At 53.1% G+C, this 21,428-nt stretch overlaps 3 protein-coding genes across 6 annotated transcripts in view; 2 read left to right on the top strand and 1 right to left on the bottom strand.

The window, feature by feature from the left end:
• LOC117642109 (NFX1-type zinc finger-containing protein 1-like) overlaps positions 1-21,428 on the bottom strand; it is a 128,879-nt gene that overhangs the window by 94,936 nt on the left and 12,515 nt on the right. The gene's annotated exons all lie outside the window — the stretch shown is intronic.
• On the top strand, positions 10,420-11,358 carry LOC117642113. 2 transcript variants are annotated; one of them, XM_034379956.1, is made up of 4 exons: positions 10,420-10,559; positions 10,637-10,705; positions 10,794-10,894; positions 10,971-11,358. In XM_034379956.1, exons 1-4 carry the CDS (start codon positions 10,457-10,459, stop codon positions 11,121-11,123), a joined length of 426 nt encoding a protein of 141 aa, XP_034235847.1. In that variant the 5' UTR covers positions 10,420-10,456; the 3' UTR covers positions 11,124-11,358. The 2 variants fall into 2 exon arrangements, with proteins under 2 accessions (XP_034235847.1, XP_034235846.1); XM_034379955.1 differs by having other exon boundaries at positions 10,556-10,705.
• On the top strand, positions 19,096-21,377 carry LOC117642114. 3 transcript variants are annotated; one of them, XR_004587531.1, is made up of 5 exons: positions 19,096-19,229; positions 19,516-19,641; positions 19,929-19,997; positions 20,263-20,438; positions 21,038-21,377. XR_004587531.1 is itself a non-coding variant. In XM_034379957.1 (2 exons), exons 1-2 carry the CDS (start codon positions 20,523-20,525, stop codon positions 21,038-21,040), a joined length of 426 nt encoding a protein of 141 aa, XP_034235848.1. In that variant the 5' UTR covers positions 20,477-20,522; the 3' UTR covers positions 21,041-21,377. The 3 variants fall into 3 exon arrangements, 1 of the variants encoding a protein (XP_034235848.1); XR_004587532.1 differs by having other exon boundaries at positions 19,143-19,229; positions 19,529-19,641; XM_034379957.1 differs by lacking the exons at positions 19,096-19,229; positions 19,516-19,641; positions 19,929-19,997; positions 20,263-20,438 and adding an exon at positions 20,477-20,945.

Raw genomic sequence — 21,428 nt, 5'->3', positions numbered from 1 at the left:
TTTTTTCGGTCGCGGCGTGGTGGCGGGGGTCGCCTTGGGTCGCGAAGCGTATACCTGGGTCGCCAGCGGCCCCTAGCAGCCTACGGTATTGGCGCTTCCGCGAAGGGAAATCCCAGAGTTGTTTGTGTCTGCCTTGGCAGTGGGATGCGTCCTAGCATCTGTTTACGGCTTAAAGGGGGAAGATGGATTTACACGGAAAAGGGGACCTTGACATCAGTTATTGAGTACAGTCGCTTGCAGAAAGGTTCCACTGTTGTCGCGGCGTAGTAACTGGGGCCCGGGGCGGCGTACCTTTGTGAGTCAACATTCTCTGACATGGTCTATATAAAAAACAAGCACAGAAACAGGCTGAATGTTGAAGGGGACCTAAGCGTGGCGGTGACGCAAAACACCTTACCGCGCATCGACAAGCTGGTGCGGAGTATGCAGGCCCAGGGCAGCCACTGATAGTCCAATAAAGCAATGAGAAACTAACCTTCTTTCATTTACAACATATATAAGACACAAAGCTTAACAAGAAACAATTAAAACATTTAAAAAAATTTGGATTTTTTTTGAGGGGGGGGTCATGGGTCGCGTTGGGTCGCGACATTTTGGCTGTGGGGTCGCGAAAATTTTTGGAAGCCATTTTTGGGTCGCGAGCCGAAAAAGGTTGGGAACCGCTGCCGTAGGCTCTTACAGTATTCTCCGTAGGGCCGTACAGTATTCTCTGTAAGTCCGCACAGCCTTCCCCGAGAGAAAATTATAGGCTGCAGATTGGCTGCAAGCTGGCTCCCTCCAGGTTGCTTACAACGCGCGGATGGAACTCGGATGGCTGCAGACATTGGCTGTATTCGGACATACGTCAGCCAAAATACAGCCATCCGCAGCCGGTGCAGCCTCTCTGGCTGCACCTGCCAGCCACTGAAGTGTCCCTTTGGAGCTCAGTCAGCGCTGCCCCGCTGCTCTAGGCTGCACCCCGTAGCCTTCAGGATGCGCCAGACAGCCTTCCTTCGCGAGCCACGAGGCTGCGAGGCACTGCTCTAGACTGCACCCCGCAGCCTTCAGGATGCCCCAGGCAGCCTTCCTTCGCCCGGGCCACGCTGTCCCCGGAAGCCTGGAGGCTGTGAGGCGCTGCTGTAGGCTGCACCCCGCAGCCTTCAGGATGCTCCAGGCAGCCTTCTTTCGCCCGGCCCACGCTGCCCCCGGCAGCTATGAAGCTGCGGGTCAGAGCCACATCTCGGCCGCATCCTGCAGCCTCGTGTACGCCATCGGCAGCGTCCATATCGCTACTAGGCTTCACTCCTTAGTTCATGAAGGTCCCCATGAGGACCTTTGAGGGTCCCTGTTACGCCCTTTGAAGTTCTATGGAGCCCTTTTTAGACGATTAGTAGATTTTCTAGGGTCCGAACACCGTTCCGGATCCAAATCTGCTAAGTAATTTCATGTAGGACTTACCGTTCCCGAGATACCAAAGATAACAAAAAAGTTTCCCGATTTTTACGAAACTTGCATGGCTTATGTACGTATGTTAACGTATTCAACTCAAATATCAGGATACCACGCACCCAGTCTATTTTTTTCTATTTTTTATAGCCCTTTAATCAAGGAATACGACCGTTGCCTGAATACCGCCAGCATCCACCATGCTGCAATCCGTAGCCTACAGCCATTGCAGCCTACATGGCTGTTTAGTCCTGCCGTAGCCCGGCTGCATCCAGCAGCCAACACGCTGCGACGCGCAGTGCGCAGCCTACAGCCATTGCACCTCGCGTGGCTGTAAAGTCCAGCCGCGGCCCGGCTGGCGCCAGCAGCCAACACGCTGCGACGCGCAGCCTACAGCCGTGGCAGCCTACATGGCTGTAACGTCTAGCCACGGCCTGGCTGGCGCCGGCAGCCAACACGCTGCGACGCGCAGCCTACAGCCGTGGCAGCCTACATGGCTGTAACGTCTAGCCACGGCCCGGCTGGCGCCGGCAGCCAACACGCTGCGACGCGCAGCCTACAGCCGTGGCAGCCTACATGGCTGTAACGTCTAGCCACGGCCCGGCTGGCGCCGGCAGCCAACACGCTGCGACGCGCAGCCTACAGCCATTGCAGCTAAGTTGGCTGTGCGTGGCAGCGTTTATAGGCTGCTTAGGGCAGCCAAAAGGCTTCTGTGCGCAGCTTCTGAAGCGTTTCACAGCCAAAGCGCTCCGTGAAACAGCCAGACCAGCCACTGCAGCGTGCATGGCTGCAAGTCCAGGACGTCGCTATGGCTGCGACATGGCTGCAAGGCAGCCACGGCAGCCATGCATACAGCCAAAAAACGGTCCATACAGCCATGCGTCAGCCGTGCGTCAGCCTTTCTGCAGCCTTCTATTTTTACTCGGGTCTCCGTAGGACCTGGAAGACTGTAAAGTCCTACGGAGAACACTGTAAGGTCTTACGGAGAATACTGTGCGGTCCTACGGAAAATAAATACTGTAAGAGCCTACGGAGAATATTGATAAGTAGGCTACGGAGAATTACCACAAGCTGTGTACAGAATTTTCCGTAGCTTTTTTCCACAGTGTATGAAGCTGCGGGTCAGAGCCACATCTCGGCCGCATCCTGCAGCCTCGTGGATGCCATCGGCAGCATCCATATCGCTACTAGGCTTCACTCCTTAGTTCATGAAGGTCCCCATGACGACCTTTGAGGGTACCTGTTACGCCCTTTGAAGTTCTATGGAGCCCTTAGTAGATTTTCTAGGGTCCGAACACCGTTCCGGATCCAAATCTGGTAAGTAATTTCATCTAGGACTTACCGTTCCCAAGATATCAAAGATACCAAAAAAGTTTCCCGATTTTTACGAAACTTGCATGGCTTATGTATGTTAACGTATTCAACTCAAATATCAGCATACCACGCACCCAGTCTATTTTTTTCTATTTTTTATAGCCCTTTAATCAAGGAATACGGCCGTTAGAGAGTAAGATACGCGTGCACGGGGCCAGTGGTTGCGGGCGGTTGGAGCACGAGGCCAGTGGTTGCGGTCCAGCCCTTAATGCTAATGGCAATGGTCGGTTGGAGCCCGCAGCGCAGCGGCGCATGAAGGGTGGCCTACCCTGCGGGCGCTGGCGGGTGGCGCATGAAGGGTGGCCTACCCTGCGGGCGTCGGCGGGAGGTGCATGACGGGATTGCCTACCTCGCGGGCGTTATCAATCGACGTGCGGCGTGTTGCCTACCTCGCGGGCGCCGTCGTGTGGCGGGTTGCCTACCTCGCCGGGGGACGGGGGCGGGGGACGGGGGCGGGAGCGCGCGGCGCACGCTCTCGCACTCGCTCTCTCTCTCGCTCTCACCGTCTCCCTCACTCCCCATCGAGGGAGCTTTGCGATCGCGGACAAGGTGCATCGCACGCAGGGCGGCTCAGGTGCTGACAAGTGCAATATGGGAGGGGCAGGCGGCGTTTCCTGGACGGGAAGTCGCCAGTGGCCCCGTGAGTGTCTTGGTGGACGCTTGGTGGTGTGACGGAGCGACCAGTGGTGTGCGCGCGCCTCTGTGTCCACGTGTGGTGGCTACGAACGTCAAGGGATAAGGATTAGTGGAAAAAGGTAAGTGGTAAAACAAGAAGAATCTGCCTGTGTGAAAGTGTGAAGAAAGGGGAAACGTTCTAAAAGTAATGTTTATTATAGGATGTGATGTGTATGCGTATGCTGGGTGGAGCGTGCTTGCGACGTGTCTAGCAGTGCGCTGGCAGTGAGGTGAGTGCTAATATGGGAACGACCGTGTGCTACGTTAGTTTGAAAGGATGCTCTAACGTGTATTGAAATTTCAGGTGTAGGTGCCAGCGCGTGTGAATTGGTGTGTGCGCGGTTGGTGTGCTCAAGTGCGGGGGAGGTGTGTGGAGGTGGGAGAGAAGTGATCTTAGCGCTGGATGGATGTGGTCTGAAGGTGAGTCTGACTTGACGTGGTTGACTGCGTGGTGCGTGAAGAGGGGTGTGTGCTGAGTGTCATGCGCAACTTTTCTGTCTGGCAGGTGTGTGGTCAGTACCATGGAGCAAGCGTGTGCGTGGTGCGGTGTCAGAATACCTGTTAGTGAGTACATGCAGCACATCCTGTCGACGCATGCGCCGGGGACTAGTGGGGGTGGGCAGGCGCGGGTGAGTGCTGGTAAGACGGCTGCTGACGTATGGAAATGTCAAAGATGTAATAAGAAATTTAAGCATAAGCAGTCCTTGACCCGTCATGAGCGAGAAGTTCATGAGCACTGCAAACAAAAGTGTGGTAGGTGTGGGCGGGAGTTCCGCTCCGCTCGGATACTTAAAAAGCACCAGCAAAATGTAAAGTTTTGTGGTAGTAAAAGGGTCAAGTGTCGTCAGTGTAAGCGAGTCTTTACCAGCCTCACAGACTTGTATAAACATAAACGGACTCATGACGATCGGCGAGTCAGGCATGTGTGTGGGGCGTGTGGACGGAAATGTGGCAGTCTATCCATACTCCTCCTGCACAAGCTGCAATGCAAGAAACTGCAGGCGAAGCGTGACAAGGCTCGCGCATGCCGCGAGCGGTTGTACAAACACAAGCATGCTAGTGAGAGCAGTGCCAGCCCCTCTCAATCTAGCGCGCAGTGGGAGTCAACGCTCGCGTTAGGTGGGGATGCACGCGTTCACCTGCTGCACGTGCATGACGTCGACGACTTACAACTGACGCTCATTCAAAACAAGGATGATGTGGTTCAAAAACTGGCTCAGGACCTAGATGATCTTAAAAGAATTAAGTGGTATATGGTTGCATGGGTTCAGGTGAAGCAGAATGTTGATGGAGAGGGGGAGACAACGACTCGGTACCTCCGCTGCCCGGTAATATCAACACTCCGAAAAGGAGAGTTGGAGGGGCAGATAAGGGAGGGGATAACGGGGGTACTGACGTCATTTGACACGGCGACAGGGGAAGGCTCACTTATCTTATTCGAGCGAGTGGAGAAAATTGAGTTGAGGGTAGCTAAACTTGCACTGTTGAGAGGGTCGTCATATCTACCCCTCCCAAAGTGGCTCAATAATTCTAAAAAAGGCCTAATAAATATTAAAAACTTTAATGATAATTTCTGCTTCCTGTACACCATATTGGCTGGGTTGGAGCTCCCGCGAGCTCACCCTGAGCGGGTAAATAAATACCGCCACCGTATGAGAGAGGTGAATATGAAGGGCCTCTCATACCCTGTCAAAATTAAATCGATTGACAAATTTGAGGAACTGAACCCACGCATAAGCGTCTCTGTGTTCGGTGTTGAAGGGAAAGTCATTGTCCCTCTGAGGGTGACACGTGCGCAGAGACGTGAGAACCATGTAAACATGCTGTTGATCAAAGAAAATGATGACGATGATGAGGAAGATGAGTGTGAATGTCACTACGTCTTGATTAAGGACTTGAGTCGGTTATTGAACCATACTATCAGACGAAACAAGAGACAGTACTGGTGTGACAATTGCTTGAATCCCTTCGACACGCCGACCATCCTTGCTGCTCACCGTGTAAAGTGCGTTGAACAGGATGCTCAGAACATAGTCATGCCTAAAGAAGGAGAGAATATTATGAAATTCACAGAGTATCAAAAACAAATGTGGCATGACTATGTTATCTACGCGGACCTCGAGAGTATTCTGGAGCCGTACCACACAGCTCTGCCCAATCCGGAGTACTCGCACACGACGCGGCGCAGTAGGCACGTGCCGTGCGGGTACTGCTACCTGGTGAAGGGCCCCAACGGCTACCAAGAGCCCGTAGTGGAGGTTGGTGGGGAAGATCTCATGCTTCGCTTTCTTCGGCGGCTGCTGGGGGAGGTTGACAAGATCAAGGAGCTGCGGGGCCCCTCCTACCCTCTGGTCATGATGGCTGCGGATGAAGAAGCCTTCGCCGCAGCGATTGAGTGCTACATGTGTGGTCAGGACTTTAAGAAGACAAAAAGGGTAAAGTGTCGTGACCATGATCATGGGGTGAAGGGTGTGGAAGGTGAAGGGGGTAAAGGTAATTATCTCGGGGCAGCATGTCAAAAATGTAATCTAAATAGGAAAAGAAGTCCATTCATCCCAGTTGTCTTTCATAATTTGGCGAACTATGATGCCCATCATATAATATCAGCCATAGGACAGCTGTCGAATGGAGATGACATTAAGTGCATCCCCAAAACCAAAGAAAAGTACATCAGCTTTCAGTGGGGGGAGCTCAGATTTCTAGACTCTTTTAACTTCCTAAGTACTAGTTTAGACAAACTGGTCAGTGATCTCAGTAGTGAAGAGCTGGGTGCTCTAGAACTGTTTTTTCCGGACCCTGTGAAGCGTGCCTTAGTCACTAGGAAAGGTGTGTACCCCTACTGTTGGTATGATAGCTTTACTCGGTTAGAAGAAAAGGAGTTGCCTCCTATAGAAGCCTTTACGAGTGATTTGACAGGGAAGCCTATCTCAGAAGTAGATTATGAGCATGCTAAAAATGTGTTTAAAACCTTTAACATGGACTCCATGGGTGAATTTTGTGAATTCTATGTGTTCACTGACACCTTATTGTTGAGTATCGTGTTTGAGTGTTATAGGAAAGTGACATTTTCAACATTGAAGGTGGACGTAGTTCACTGGTACTCCACCCCAGGAGTCAGCTGGTCTGCAGCCTTGTTATACACACAGCAAGAGCTAGAGCTGCTCCAGGATCTGGATATGCATCTCATGTGGGAGGCGGGTGTTCGTGGGGGCGTGGCAACAATTAACTGTCGCGCCGCCACGGCAAATAACCCGTATATACCGGAAACGTATGATGAGAGTCAAGAGCGCCGCTACATCATGTATTTAGATGCTAACAACCTGTATGGTCTTGCTCTCAGCCGCCCGCTTCCCATCGGGGGCTTTAAATGGCTAGACAGGGCGGAGATAGGGAAATTGAATGTAAACACTATTGATGTCAATGATGAGGTAGGCTACCTGTTTGAGGTGTCTCTCAAGTATGGAGAGCACCTTCATGATATGCACAATGACTTTTGTTTAGCACCAGAAAGGTATGTACCTTCGCACGCTGATCTGTCACCCCTTCAAAAAAGGATGATTCGAATGTACAATTTAAAAGATGTAGACAATGTTAAAAAACTAATTCCAAATTTGAAAGATAAAACAAATTACGTTGTGTATGGGACGACGTTGAAAATGTATCTAGACTTAGGCATGGAGTTAACTAAAATTCATCGAGTAATATCATTTAAACAGAAGGCGTGGATGGCACCGTACATTCAGCACAATACACAAATGCGTCAAAAGGCCACGTCAGCCTTCCAGAAGGACCTCTGGAAACTTTGCAACAACGCCTGTTTCGGAAAAGCGTGTGAACAGGTGCGCCGAAGGCGAAATGTGACATTTACCAAAAAAAGTGAAAAATTCAAAAAACTTGTAAAATCCCCATTGTTTCACTCTTTTGAAATATTTGACTTTGGTATGGTTTGTGTAGAGCGAAGGAAGCCTAGAGTAGTTTTGAACAGACCTGTGTACGCTGGTGAAGTTGTCCTTGACGTTAGCAAAGAGATAATGTATGATTTCCACTATAATTGTATGAAAAAACTGTATGGGGATAAAATTAAGGTGTGTGGAAGTGATACTGACTCTTTGATTTATGAAATCAAAACTGATGATGTATATAACGACATAAAACTCATGGCTGATTATTTTGATCTCTCAGACTACCCTGAGGATCACCCTCTTCACAGCAAACAAAATAAAAAAGTGCCTGGGAAGTTTAAGGACGAAATGAATGGGAAACCTCTCAAGGCATTTATTGGGCTGCGCCCAAAAATGTACTCCTTTCTGGGTGCTGATAACGCTGAAAAGTGTGTGGGGAAGGGGATTCCTCGAGCAGCATTGAAGCAGCAACTATGTTATCAGGACTATGAAAATTGTTGGGATGAAATAAGCACAAAATATGTACAGTTTTGTAAAATTTCAACTGATCAAAGGCATCACTTGTATACCATTGCTTCCTCACGGCGTGGTCTGTCGTGTTTTGATAATAAACGATACATCTTAGCTGATAACACTAATACATTGGGCTATGGGCACTATAGGATAAGAGAAAACCAATTTAATGATAAGGGGGCAGAGAATCTGCAAGAAATGTTATTACAGATGGAGCTTGAGGAGGAGGAGGGGGTGGAGGAGGAAGAAGAAGAAGACTTGTGAAATAAAATTACTCATCTGCATTGAAAAACAAGCTAGGGCCCGCCCTTCCGTCGAACCGAGTTGCCAGCTCCGCTTCGCTGCGCCGGCAACTCGGTTCGACAGGGGGCCGGCCCAGCTTGGCCTGCCGGCGGCCTTTTCTCGGGCCTTCGGCCCTCGCATCAGACCCAACTTGGCCAGTCGAAGGCCCGGGCCTTCGGCCCGCTCGCATCACACACACCGTGAGCGGGTAAAGCAAAGTTATCGATGTACCATCGTGACTTAGGCCCGCCCTTCTATTTACAATATGCAATAGTCCTTACACTTTTTACTCCAACTGTCCTTAGAATATGCATATTTCATTTGTCTCTTCGCCCTCATTCCGAAAATACCCATATTTGCCATGCTCCTGCAACTCCTTGCAATAGAGGCACAGGAGCGCAAAACGAGTCCGTCGCACTTTTTCCCATAACTCATGAAGGCGGGCTCCTGGACCCCCCTTCCGACCCCTCGTTGAAGAGGTCTTGCCAAGACCTATCCAAAACTTAAGTAAAAATTTTCAGTCGGTCGACCCCTTTTTTTCAAGATCCTGATGTGACTAATAGACGAAGTCGGGCTCCTGGACCCCCTTTCCGACCCCTCGTTGAAAAGGTCTTGCTGAGACCAATCGAAATCTGCAATAAATTTTTTTAGTCGGTCGACCCCCTTTTTTGAAGATCCTGATCTGGCCAACTTGTAAAAGCGGCCGATGGGGTCGGGACCAGGTCCATTCATCTTGTCTCGTCGCCCCGATTCCAAAAATACCCCTATGTGCCCTGCTAGCACCAATAATGGCGGAAATCCCCCTCCCGCTCATGTAAACCATGATGCACCTGCAGCAGCCCTTGTGCGACCCGGACGGGATTTGCACCACCGGATTATTTGTTTGGACGGTACTCCTGAAGTACCCTCCAAATCTGGTTACTCTAGCTCAACTCCTTCCTTGTACACAGACGCCAACAACAACAACAACAACAACAACAACAACAACAACAACACACAGACACAAAGGCAAATGCATAGGCCCTCCCCCTATTTTTTGAATAGAAGGGCGGGCCAAAAATTGTGTGAATTACTGAAATTGTTCCCTAAATCATTCACTCACGCAGTTGGAGAGAGAGAGAGGTGTATGTCATGAAGGCGAGGCGGCTGTCCTGCATGCGCGGGCGTGGACATGTCAGTTTCCCGAGGCAGCCATCCTGCCGTGTTGACGTGCGGCGGCCATCGCGCTGCCCTCACATGGTAGCCATCGCGTCGCGGTGTGGCGTACACTGTTAGAGGTTGCGGTGTGGTGGAAAAAGGAGTCTAACATGGTGGAGGGGGGATAGGTGTGCGTGGCGCGCAGTGTCTCGCCTCGATGCCCGATAGATGTCGCTGAGGCGCAAGAGCGGCGGCCATCACTAAAAAGCTGTCTCCGAAAGCCCTGCTTCTGCGCGGACGTCAGGAGTTGTAAAAAGTAAGAGAGAGAGTGAGAGAGAGCATAAGGCACGCATCGTCTTCGCACGCCAGCCGGTCAGCCGGGCGAGAACTGCTGACTGCGCAGGCGACTCGCGTGCGAGGAGCGCCCTGCAGCTAAAAGGCAGCGTCCGAGAGAGTGCACCTGTTCGGAAACAGCCACTCCAGGCGTACCGTTCGCGTTGCGCTCGTCCGTACCGGTGAACCGTTGGAGCAATTGAGTCCGCGGTTGCTCCCCTCCGTTGAGGAAAGAGTGCTTTACGTCCACGTCAAAGGGCATTCGTTTTGACGCATTCGTTTGGCGTCCGCAGCGGGTGAAAGATGAACTCGAGTTTTGAGTCTCTCGGAGACCTTAACGCGGGGTGTGGCTTCCTAGTCAAGGAAAGCACGGTCGCCCAGCCGCAGGCGCTCGATCCGAGCGTGCGACCCCGCGCGTCGCGCCGGCCGTGGGCGGTAGAGAGGGACTCGGTCCGAGCGTTTGACCCCTCGTCAAGGCAGTCCTCAGAGAGAGAGAAGAAGAAGAAGAGAGAGAGAGAGAGAGAGAGAGAGAGAGAGCGACAGGTGTTCGTGCTCGGTGTGCTTGGCACTCGTCAGCATTGTCAAGCATCGCCTCGTTGCATCGCTCCCGGAAGGGCGTACGTTTGTCAGCGAAAGTGCACCTGCGAAGCAACAGCAAGCTGTTGTCGCGGTCTCGGACGGGCGCGCGCGCACGCGTCAGCGAAAAGGTCGATGCACCTAGGCAGCGTGCATGCGGGTGGGCATGCGTGTGTCAGTCGCGATTTGTCGGCGTTTGTGAGTGACCGTTCCCGACGTTTCCCTTCCGCGGTGCAGTCATGATGAGTGAAGGCGTCAAAAGAAGCTCTGTCGTGCGTCGGCTGTGGTTCGACGAGATGCAGCAGCAGCAGGAGGAGTTTGAGCCTTCAGCCCCGCCACTGGGTGAGTGTGAGAGAGGGAGAGAGAGAGAGATCGTCATGCATAAGAAAAAAGGAAATAAATATCATGTGGTTTTACAGAGGAGGCTCAGGAAGAAACCGAAATTGCAAGCGAGTGGCGGGAGGCGGAGGTCCCGGGGCCCAAACGAAGTAAGCTATGTGATGAGTGAAAATAACGAATAGTGTTGTCGTGATCATTGTGGGGTTAAAATAAGAGCACGTGTGTGTATGTGTGTAGGACGAAGGACGGAGAGGTCGATTCGTGGAGGCAAGGCAACGCGCCGCTCGGAGCGCATTGCAGCACGCCGCTGCCGAGAAAGATGGAGCCCTTCGCACATGGTAAGCAGCGTGTGCTAGAGAGAGAGAGAAAGAGCGAGACGCGAGGGTCTGAAACAAATAAAAAATGATGTTGCAGGATTGGGGAAAAATTCGCCGACGTACTGAAGAGAGTGACTTCTGTTGGGAGGAGACGTCTGATTCGTTGGGTGGATGCAATCTCGCAGCCGAAGAGGGGGGCGTGTGCAATCCTGTATGTGAAGAGGGAAACATGTCTGAAATTGAGGAATAAATTGTGCAATAATTTCAATCAAAAATTGAGTTTCATTTCAAATTGGAGTGTGGATAGGGCCCTGTGAGCTCACCGTGAACGAGAGAGAGAGAGAGAGAGAGAGAGAGAGAAAGCAACGCGACGTGACTCTGACTCTGTGGAGGGGGAACGCAGTGCCTCGCTGTGGCGCGAGAGCGGCGGCCATCATTAAAAAGTCGTCTCCGAAAGTCCAGTCTCTGCGCGGACACTAAGGGTAAACCAGTGATGGAGAGAGTGAGAGAGCGTGCGTGAGCGATAAGGCACGCATCATCTTCGCACGTCAGCCGGTCAGCCCGGCGAGAACTGCTGACTGCGCAGGTGACTCGCGCGACTCGAGCGCCTTGCAGCTAAAAGGCAGCGTCCGAGAGAGTGCACCGGTTCGGAAACAGCCGCCCCCAGACGCTCCGCTCGCGTTGCGCTCGTCCGTAGCGGCAAACCGTTGGAGCAAATGAGCCCGCGGTTGCTCCCCTCGATTGAGGAAAGAGTGCTTTACGTCCACGTCAAAGGGCTTTCGTTTTGACGCATTCGTTTGGCGTCCACAGCGCGTGAAAGATGAACACGACTTTTGAGTCTCTCGGAGACCTTAACGCGGGGCGTGGCTGGCTAGTCAAGGAAAGCACGGCCGCGCCGGCCGCGGGCGGCAGAGAGGGACTCGATCCGAGCGCGCGACCCCCCTCTATGCACTTCTCAGCGAGTGCGAGAGAGAGGGAGAGAGGGAGAGAGAGATACCGAAAGCAGCGCATCGCGGTGCGGTCGCGCCGGCCGCGGGCGGCAGAGAGGGACTCGATCCGAGCGTTTGACCCCCTCGTCAGGGCAGTCCTCAGTGAGAGAGAGAGAGAGAGAGAGAGAGAGAGAGCGAGAGAGAGAGCGAGAGCGAGAGAGAGAGCGAGAGCGGGAGAGAGAGCGAGAGTGAGAGCGAGAGTTAGAGCGAGAGCGAGAGAGAGAGCGAGAGCGAGCGCGCGCTTGGCGAGTGCGCCAAGCGGTCAATCGCGCTGGGGGGGCGGAAAGGTCAAAAAAGTATAAAAGGGTGGGGAGGGTTAAGGGTTACCGCAGTGCTTGTCAGCAAGGTGATCAGACGGTATGTATCCCCAATTCAAAGTGCCTTTTACCTGCAACGTCGCCGCACCGTCGGGCAGTGGGAAAAGCACACTGATTGTGAAATTTCTACGTCATTTGCCCAAGCTGGTGGACAAACCCATTCTGCAGGTGGTGTGGTGTTATGGAGAGGCGTCTGGCGTGCCACAAGAAGTACTGGACGATCCGTCTATAAAGCGACACCGCGGTGTGCCCACGGATGAGAGTGGATTGCTGGTTCGCGGCTCTCTCATCATTCTGGATGATCTTATGAGGGAATCGTCGAATAGTTTCGTAAGTGACTTGTACACGCGTAAATCGAGGCACAACGGCATATCGGTCGTGCTTTTGTCTCAAAATTTGTTTCATCAAAGCAAACACAGTCGAGACATTTCATTGAGTACGCGTTACTTTATTTTGTTGCGAAACGTCCGCGATCGCGCTCAATTTTTTCACCTGGCACGTCAAATTTACCCCGAGAATCCCACCTCTCTGTGTGCGGCTCTGAAGGATGCATGGTCTAGCCCGTTTTCTTATCTGCTGATCGATCTCGATCCCACGACTCCAGAGGGACTTCGCTTCCGTACCAACATTTTCCCTGATGACAAATTTATGACTGTGTACGCCAACGAACGAGAAATCGATCATCTTCAAGAGTCGGGACAGACCGCACCCCTGCGAGCGAGCGATTTGCTTCCCGCAGCGGTTGCCCTCGCACGGGAACCGGTGCCCCCGCCGCCATCGTCATGAACGGGGTCGCATTGGATCCGACTCTGAAGCGTCTGGCCGAATGCAAACACGTCCTTCACGTGCTGAAAACTAGCCCGACTGCCGTGCAAAAAGCCATTCTGAAAAATGCCGAATCTTCTCTTCTCATGTGTCTTTCTGATATCGCAGTGAATATTTTGAATGGGAACATTCGACTGACCCCGGAATCCTTTGCCCGTCTCGAAAAATTCAAGAGCCTCGTTCGTCGCGTGGCGGCAAAACCGAAACCAGGTGCGAATCCCGTGCAAGGCGGACGCGGCGGCAGCGGCGGTGGCGGGGCCACTGTCACTAGAGGCGGACGCACTGTCAGCAAGCGGCGAACGGCGGCACCGGGGCAGCGGGGCGACGCCAAGTCCAGGGCGTCCACAGCGACGTGGTGCCGAGAAAAACGTCGCATTTTTACCCAAAAGGGGGGTGGGGTGTTTTTGACTTCGCTTCTGACGAGCGCACTGGGAGGTCTTGTAGGAAAAGTAGTGAGCCACTATCTGCCACCAGCGCCGCGACAGCAACATGTCACCGACGCGAGGCGGGCGTGAGGGGGCCGGCGAGGGGACTCTGCGAAAAATGTTGATCGTTTCACCGGATCAACTGGAGCGACTCAAGGGCGAGACGCTCAAGACAATGAAAGAAAATTTGGGCTTTCAAATGGATTCCGTTCTCAACAAGTCACACTCGGTGGAGACGCGAAATGTGGAGGGAATGTACCAGGAATGGGATGAATATCGCCCACTCTTGGAAAAAATGTTGGATTTGAAACGTCGAGAGCGTTCAGAGCGAGTGCGACTCCCCATTTACGAAATCGATGACGGATCCGAAAAGCCAGGGGGTCAGGCAGGTGCGCCGCCGCCGCCACCCGCCGTCACGCAGCGCGACGTGGCGTTGTCGCCACGCTCCTCGCCGCCACCGCTGTCGCCGCTGTCGCCGCCGTCGCCGCGCTGGCGCAAAGGGCCATCCGGGGCCACCGCAAACAACAAGGGCTCCAGCGGCCCGCTCCCGCCCCCGCCCCGCCCCCGCCCCCACCCAAGACACCGCCGCACGAGACTCGACCATGGGGGTCATTTTATTCCCCTCATTTTCTTCGCGGCGTCCCCGTACTGCCCAGTCAATTGGACCCCGCGTTCAACTACGATCGCGATGAAATTCCGAGAATAAAGGGACACGCCGCCGTCGGCGCTTCCTCTGCTGCTCATGGATGGGGCTGGGAAGACGAGTGGCGGCGCCGCGGCGGCGGCGACGACGACGACGACGACGACGACGACGACTTTGACGACGAGGGCGGCGAAACGAAGCAGCGAGCGAGTCGCGACACAACCAATTCGGAACTGTCTCTGGAGGATATGCTGGACGTCATTAGCCAGCACCTTGAAAGTAGGACAGGGACAATGACCTCCTTTCCAGGGCAGCACGGCAGTGACGATGAGGACGACGACGACGACATTGCGGGTCAAGGGCGCGTTAACCACCGTTCATTCCCTTATTCACCTACCCCTTATTCGTCTTCTACCCCTCTCAGTGCGTTCCAGACTCCCTCCTCCCCTTCAAGACCTGCTGCCGCAGTGACACCAGCAGCAGGAGCGACGGCTACGACGGGGAGTTTTGTGGCATCCGCACCGCACAGCAATTCGTCAAACGGCGCGATTCGCGTGCGACGTTTGCGTTTCGGACGCGACAAGCAATGGACACCGAGCCAATTACAGCCACGCGCCGGAAAAATCCGCGCCGCGGCCAAGCGCGCCGCGGCGACGGTGAATCCGACACCGCTGCCGGACTCGAGCAGCGCCGCGTCGACGTCGAGCGCGGCGAGGCGGCGATAGACACACCGACTCGACAAATTCCGACTTCCGCCGCACCGCCGCGGCCGCCGCGGGCTGGCGACGGTGCGACTGATCGGGCCAGCCACATTGAGACACACTTGAAAAAACTGTACTATGATTTGAGCTCTCCGGTGGCCTTTTCCTCACTGAAAAATATAACGCGAGCGGCCGCTCCTTTCGGAATCACACCCGACGAAACTCGACGTTGGCTCTTTTCCCAAGAGGTGTATAGCCGCTGCCGTCCCGCACGGCGGAAATTTCCCCTCAATTTTTACAGCGTTTTAACAGTGGATGACGTTTACGAAATCGACTTGTGCGACTTTCGAAGTCTTTCCCAGTTCAATGACGGCTTTAATTATTTCATCAACATGATTGACTGTTTGAGCAGGGAAATTTGGGCATATCCACTCAAGACAAAGACGGCAGCCGAGGTTGCCCGCGTTTTGGAGGCTCATTTTCGTAAAACGGGACGCATTTGTAGGCTAGCGCAGGCAGACCATGGTTGTGAATTTAAAGCGCAGGTCCGGAAGCTGTTCACCTCTTTGGGCATCCGATTTCGGACGCTTGAAAACAAAAACCATGCGGCAATGGTCGAGAAGGCGAATCAAACTATTAAATCCACCCTCTGGAAAATAATGGTTCACTCGGGACGATGGCGCTGGGTAGACGCGTTGCCCAAGGTCGTGACGGCGTACAACCACCGTGTTCACTCGGCCACCGGTTTCCGACCGATTGATGTGAATCGTTTCAACGCGTACGACATTTGGTCTCGCAACTACCTTCGGCGACGGCTGCCGCGCGCACCACCGCGCACGCGTCGCCGCCGCGGCGGGTCGCCTCCCCCACTTGCGCCCGGTACGTACGTGCGCGTCAGTCTGCAAAAGTCCGAATTTGAGAAGGGCTACACCCCTCGTTACTCCCAGCAAATCTATAAAATAGAGCACGTCGTAAAAATGAAGCCAGTTCCCATGTACAGTCTAACAAATTTAAATTTTGAGCGCCTGGTCGGTTTATTTTACAGAGAGGAACTTTTACCAGTTCCAGCGCCGAGCGCCGACACGCTTTACAGAGTGGAGAAAATTCTGAAGCGACGACAGCGTCGCGGACATCGGCCCGAGGTTCTTATCAGGTGGGAAGGTTACGACGAAAAGTTTGATTCCTGGGAGCCCGCCTCAGCCGTTAGCCATGTTTGAGCCAGCGCTCTCGAAGGGAAAGGACTCTTTTTTTCTTACTTTGTCAAGCGACAGCTCAAGAAAATATTTCAGCGATAACACCATCGCACAATTTTCGACGCAGCTGGCAAGGCCCATTTGTGACGCTGCCTCCTATGAGGTAGCCGTTTGCGAGGTGTTCTTACCCCCATTCGACTCTTGGAAGATTAGAACTGCGGCCTCCCCCATTTACTTGTACTGCGACGTCCTGCAACCCGTCTTGGTGAGCGACACGTCGGCTCGGCTCCTTCGCGTCCTCGTTCCGGACATTATTTCCGGGCATTACATTTTTCCCACATTGTACTACGCACCCGTGGAGAAACGAAATTTTCAGACCATTACGCTCCTTTTTCGCACAAGATTCGCGGAACCTTATCCGTTTCAGGATAGCGAGTACCCCAGCACCGTCGTGCTCCATTTTCGAGAGCGTTGAGCCCTATAAATACACCGCCAAAGTCTCGTCCCCCTTTATTCCTTCACCATGGAGCAGGCTTACCAGTCGTATTTTGAGGCGCAAGCGGGCGGCGGCAGCGCGTCCCAGCCAGCCATCGGCCCTCTGTACCGAGCCTCCTTCGCGCAGCAGAGCGGGCGGGGATGCTGTGGTATCGGTCGCGTGTTGACGGCCGTTGCGACACCGCTCATCGTCAAGGGAGTGCGCGCCGTCAGTGAGGAGGTAGCTAATGCAAGTTTTGGACTGTATCGCGATATGCAACAGGACTCGTCTTTGTCAGCACTCCGGACCGCAGCCACTTCACGCGCCGGCCAAGTCCGCCGCAATTTGACGCGCCGCGCACGAGCTACGCTTGTCGGTCGGGGCTCAAAGACCAGGCGACGAAAAAAGCCGGCAGCTCGTCGCAAAACGGCACCTCGGCGTCGTGCAGCTGCCGCGCCCAGGAAGAGGACTCGTCGATCGAGAATAAAAAGGAAGTCTACGCCAAGGAGGCGTCAGACGGGCGGTGGACTTCACCACGAGCGGGCGGCGAGCGAACCCGACATTTTTTCGTAACCATGGCGGAGGGTCAGGCAGCTATTCCGTGCGTTCCGAGTGAGTTGGACATTTTTTCCAGGTCACGCATTCAAAACGCCATTCTAGGGCATCAGATTGTAGGCATCAAGACTATCAATGCCGTCACACAGCCGCTTTCAACCCTAGAATATTTTCACAGTGGAGCCAGCGATTATTACCGAGATTTGTCTCACGTGTATTTGCGGCTGCGAGTCTGCCTGCGCGGTGAAAATGGAAATCCTCTTCTTCTGAACACTGTTGGCGTCGCTAATAATGAGGTATTTTGCGATAGTGAAGAAGAGGAATGCGGCTGGTGAATCATAACAAACCCTCATTTGTTTAGGCAGTCGTCTGCTTGCGGGGCGAGGCGGGGGCTGGGCATCATGGCCGCCAAACAAATGAGGGTTTGTGATGTTCTACCCCCACCGCCGCATCTTCTTCTTTCTCTTCTTCACTATCGCAAAATACCTCATTTGCTGTATACTCTGTTCCAAACCCTCGAAGTATTTGCGAATGAACGCTGCATTTGCCGCGTCGACCATTTTGGTTTTAAATCGTACATTGAAACTCTCCTAAACAATTCGCCTGACGCTGCAAAGACGCACCTCAGGTCTCATATGTTTTATTTGGATACTCCTTCACACTGCACAGAGCCAGCTGACGCTAATGAAGGTTTCACCATGCGCAGAGATAAATTGTCAAACAGCAAAATTGTGGAATTGTACGGGCGCCTGAGCTGCGGGCTTTTTAATCAAAAGCTTCTCCTGCCCCAAGGCCTTGATTTGCGGATCAAGCTGACCTTTGCCCCTGAAGCCCTCTACCTGTGGACAAACGACGTGAATCAGGAGGCTCACTTACATGTGGTGGACAGCACACTGTACCTTAAACAGGTCCTCATTAATCCCGGCGTGCTGCTCGCACACGCAAAGATTTTGGCGCAGACGCACGCTCTGTTTCCTATGAAAAAAGTGGAAATGAAGGCCTTTACTGTTGCACCAGGCGCTCGCACTTTGTCACTCAACTCTGTCTGTCAGGGTCGGCTTCCAAGTTTTTTATGCTTCACGATGATTGAAAATGCTGCTTTCAATGGCCATGTGCAGATGAATCCTTTTGCCTTCGTACACAAATCTATTACTAACGTCTCCATTTTTGTTAATGCAGAGGAGCACCGCGTTGGCCCGTTGCAGTTTTCTCAGGATAACCCCTCTTTCACTTACGCTTATCACTCCCTGTTCACGGCCTTTGGCGACGACTTGCGGAAAACGCACATGATTACACCTGACATGTTCGCGCATGGTACGTTTTTGGTGTGTAAGGACATCACCCCTGACGGGAGTGGTAACATTTCACACACCAGTTTAGCTAGCTCTGGCGTCGTGCGAATAGAGGCCTCCTTTGCTCAGGACATCGACGTGGCATTAACGTGTTTGGTTCTTCTCGAGTACGACTGCGTTTTGGAGGTGGACCAGAGCCGAAACGTCTACATTTCATAACGCTATGGACACTACTCAAATTGCAAACGTGCTGCGGAGCTGCGCCGAAACTCGCCACGTGTTTGTCAATGTTTTCGCCGCCAACCGGCTCCCCGTCACGCCTGTGCGACGGCCCGCCATTTAAGTCGTTAATAGCCAGGCTGATTTTTTCCCAGGCTCTCATTGGTTATGTTTTTATTTACCTCAACATGAAATTGGTGTAGAGTATTTTGATAGTTTAGGAGCTGCCCCCACGCAGCATTATTTTTTAAGATTTATTAATAGGAATGGCGGTCTTCTCCGCTATAGTCAAAGAAAGCTTCAATTTCCCGCTAGTGATGTGTGCGGGGAGTACTGTTGTGTGTTTGCCCTAGAGCGTGCCTCAGGTGTGTCTATGCACCATTTCCAAACGCAGTTTGGACAACACCAGCTCATAAACGATCGACTCGTTTTGTTCAAGTTTAATACCTATTTCACTTGCAATGTCCATTACTCTCGACCTGAGCTCCGCGCCTTCCACGTGCAGACCTGCGCTCCTCAGTGCCACGCCCGTCACGTGGCACGACACCTAGCCAGGCGGCCGCCACCGCGTGCACCTCGCCGCCCACCACCCAGCCGACCGGCAGCGCGCAGAGCCGTCGGCGTGGGGGGTGCCATTTTGCAGTCGTAAGCACTTGATACATATAGCGCGGCGCGGTCGGAACCGCCATCAGTCGTGCACCTTCCTCCACTGTGGCAAAAAGGTACGGAAAATTCTGTTAATTTTTTTGCCAGGATTCTCCGTAGCCCTCTTATCAATATTCTCCGTAGGCTCTTACAGTATTCTCCGTAGGGCCGTACAGTATTCTCTGTAAGTCCGCACAGTCTTCTCCGTAGGACCTGGAAGACTGTATAGTCCTACGGAGATCACTGTAAGGTCCTACGGAGAATACTGTGCTGTCCTACGGAAAATACTGTAAGAGCCTACGGAGAATATTGATAAGGGGGCTACGGAGAATTACCACAAGCTGTTTACAGAATTTTCCGTAGCTTTTTGCCACAGTGTCGCCATTCGATTGTGTCGCTAGCGTCTGTCGCCATCCCGCCCACACCCCATCGCCAGAGTTTGTCGCCCTCGACCACCTCAGCCTTTGCAGGAAGCTGCTCTGCTTTTTGGTGAGTACTCCAAGTTGACTGTGGTCAAGCACCTTGAATGACCGATATTCAGTTTCACCCCTTCTGTGTGAGCGTCTCTGTGTGTGCGTGTTTGTGTGTGTGTGTGCGTACGTGTGTTTGCATCGCATGCTAACCTCGAGCCCCGCGACGTGAGATGCTGTCTCATCTTCCGACTGCTGCAGCTCGGAAGGCTCGCTTGCGAGAGCGCGCGCACACACAGACGCACACACACGCACTAAGATTCAGACCTTTAATTTTTAAAATTTTCTCTTGGTTTTTTTTTTTAGCTCTTTTACCCTCCCCTGACTCCAACTCCCCGCGCCGTCTTCGCCACAGCTCATCCTTCCGCTTTTTTGGTGAGTACCTCAGCTGACTTCGGTCAAGCACCTGATCTGACCGACATTAGACTACGCGCGGTTCGTTGGATGTGTGTGTGTGTGTGTGTGTTTGCATCGCGCGCTGCCTCGAACACGCAAAATGAGATGCTGCATTGTCATCATCTCCCTGCTGTTGCAGCTCGAGAGGAACGCTGGCGTGAGCACGCGCGCGCGCGCGCGCACAAACACACACACGCACGATTCAGACCTTTAATTTTTAAAATTTTCTCTTGGTTTTTTTTAGCTTTTTTACCCTTCCCTGACTTCGACTCCCCGCGCCGTCTTCGCCGCAGCTCATCCTTCCGCTTCCGTGCCGTCTTCACCGCAGCTCATCCTTCCGCTTCCGTGCCGTCTTCACCACAGCTCATCCTCTCGCTTCCGTGCCGTCTTCACCACAGCTCATCCTTCCGCTTAAATTCGGTGAGTGCACTCTGCCCATTTTTTTCCTTTACGTTCATTTGTCGCGATTCTTAACTCCCACCCTATGCGCGTCCGCTCAGAACGATGCAGTCCCTCCAACATTTAGCCGGACGGAAGGTGCCAGTGGCGGTGTTGCTACGCTTGCGTATGGGACTACCCTTTGAGCACCCAGTCAGCCGCATGCTAGCCCCGTACTTGAGCTACAACTGCATCGGGTTCTCGCGTCCCGGAGTGGTGGGCGTTCAATGCGGGCATCTCGAGCTGCTCAAAGAGTGGAACGTGGAGCAGCTCGAGGTGGACACCACCTCTGGCTGGCGCAGTCGGCCGGGGCGCTTTTACGATAATCTCAGTCGAGTCGGTCAACAACCGAAGCGTCCCCATGTCATTATCACTTTCGGCCAGCCAACCCCGCCATGCGTGCTTCCCGACTACCGCTTGGTGGAGCGCACGCAGGGGCCCAATCACCCCCCGTGGTACTACAAGTGTGTTTACTACCGCCTAAATCAGGTCCGCAACCCTACCCGTCAGTTTCCCCCTTCCCCGATTCACCTGTTTATTTTGCGTGTCACTAACTTTGTTTTCTTCATGTTTGTTCACAGTAAATCATGGCCAACATTGATGCCGTGGCTATATTCAACGCGCTGGACGATGGTGAAAAATTCGTGTCTGTATCAACTCTCCCCCTCGGGGTGCCACACGCTGTGCTGCAACTGCAACGAATCAGCACGAAACATGGGGAGAAGTTAAAGGCGCGGGTTGCGCACCATGAAGAAGGGGAAGCAGATATCATAGTAATCCTTCCATCAAGATTCGCTGCAATGAGCGACGAAGCTGTGAGTGGAATCAACGCAATGGCTGATGCGGGCCACCCGTACAGCCTCCGATTTAATGGGCGTGATGGCAATGCTTTTAAAGTATCACTTTCATGATTTTTGAATAAACCTACAACTTTTCCCTGTTTTTTGCAATCGTTTCTTGAGTTACCATCTC

The sequence above is a fragment of the Thrips palmi genome, unplaced genomic scaffold (assembly GCF_012932325.1).
Source record: "Thrips palmi isolate BJ-2018 unplaced genomic scaffold, TpBJ-2018v1 HiC_scaffold_16, whole genome shotgun sequence".
In the NCBI taxonomy this organism is placed as follows: Eukaryota; Metazoa; Arthropoda; class Insecta; order Thysanoptera; family Thripidae; genus Thrips; species Thrips palmi.
The sequence above is the reverse complement of the archived record's forward strand: the minus strand, read 5'-3'. Positions and strand labels throughout refer to the sequence as shown.

Bases quoted from the DNA above. Each gene is read 5' to 3' on its own strand.
- LOC117642113 (XM_034379955.1), top strand. From the start codon at position 10,595: ATGCATAAGAAAAAAGGAAATAAATATCATGTGGTTTTACAGAGGAGG. The intron at 10,706-10,793 runs GTAAGCTATGTG...GTATGTGTGTAG, and splicing joins GGTCCCGGGGCCCAAACGAA to GACGAAGGACGGAGAGGTCG. The intron at 10,895-10,970 runs GTAAGCAGCGTG...ATGATGTTGCAG, and splicing joins GATGGAGCCCTTCGCACATG to GATTGGGGAAAAATTCGCCG.
- LOC117642114 (XM_034379957.1), top strand. From the start codon at position 20,523: ATGCAGTCCCTCCAACATTTAGCCGGACGGAAGGTGCCAGTGGCGGTG.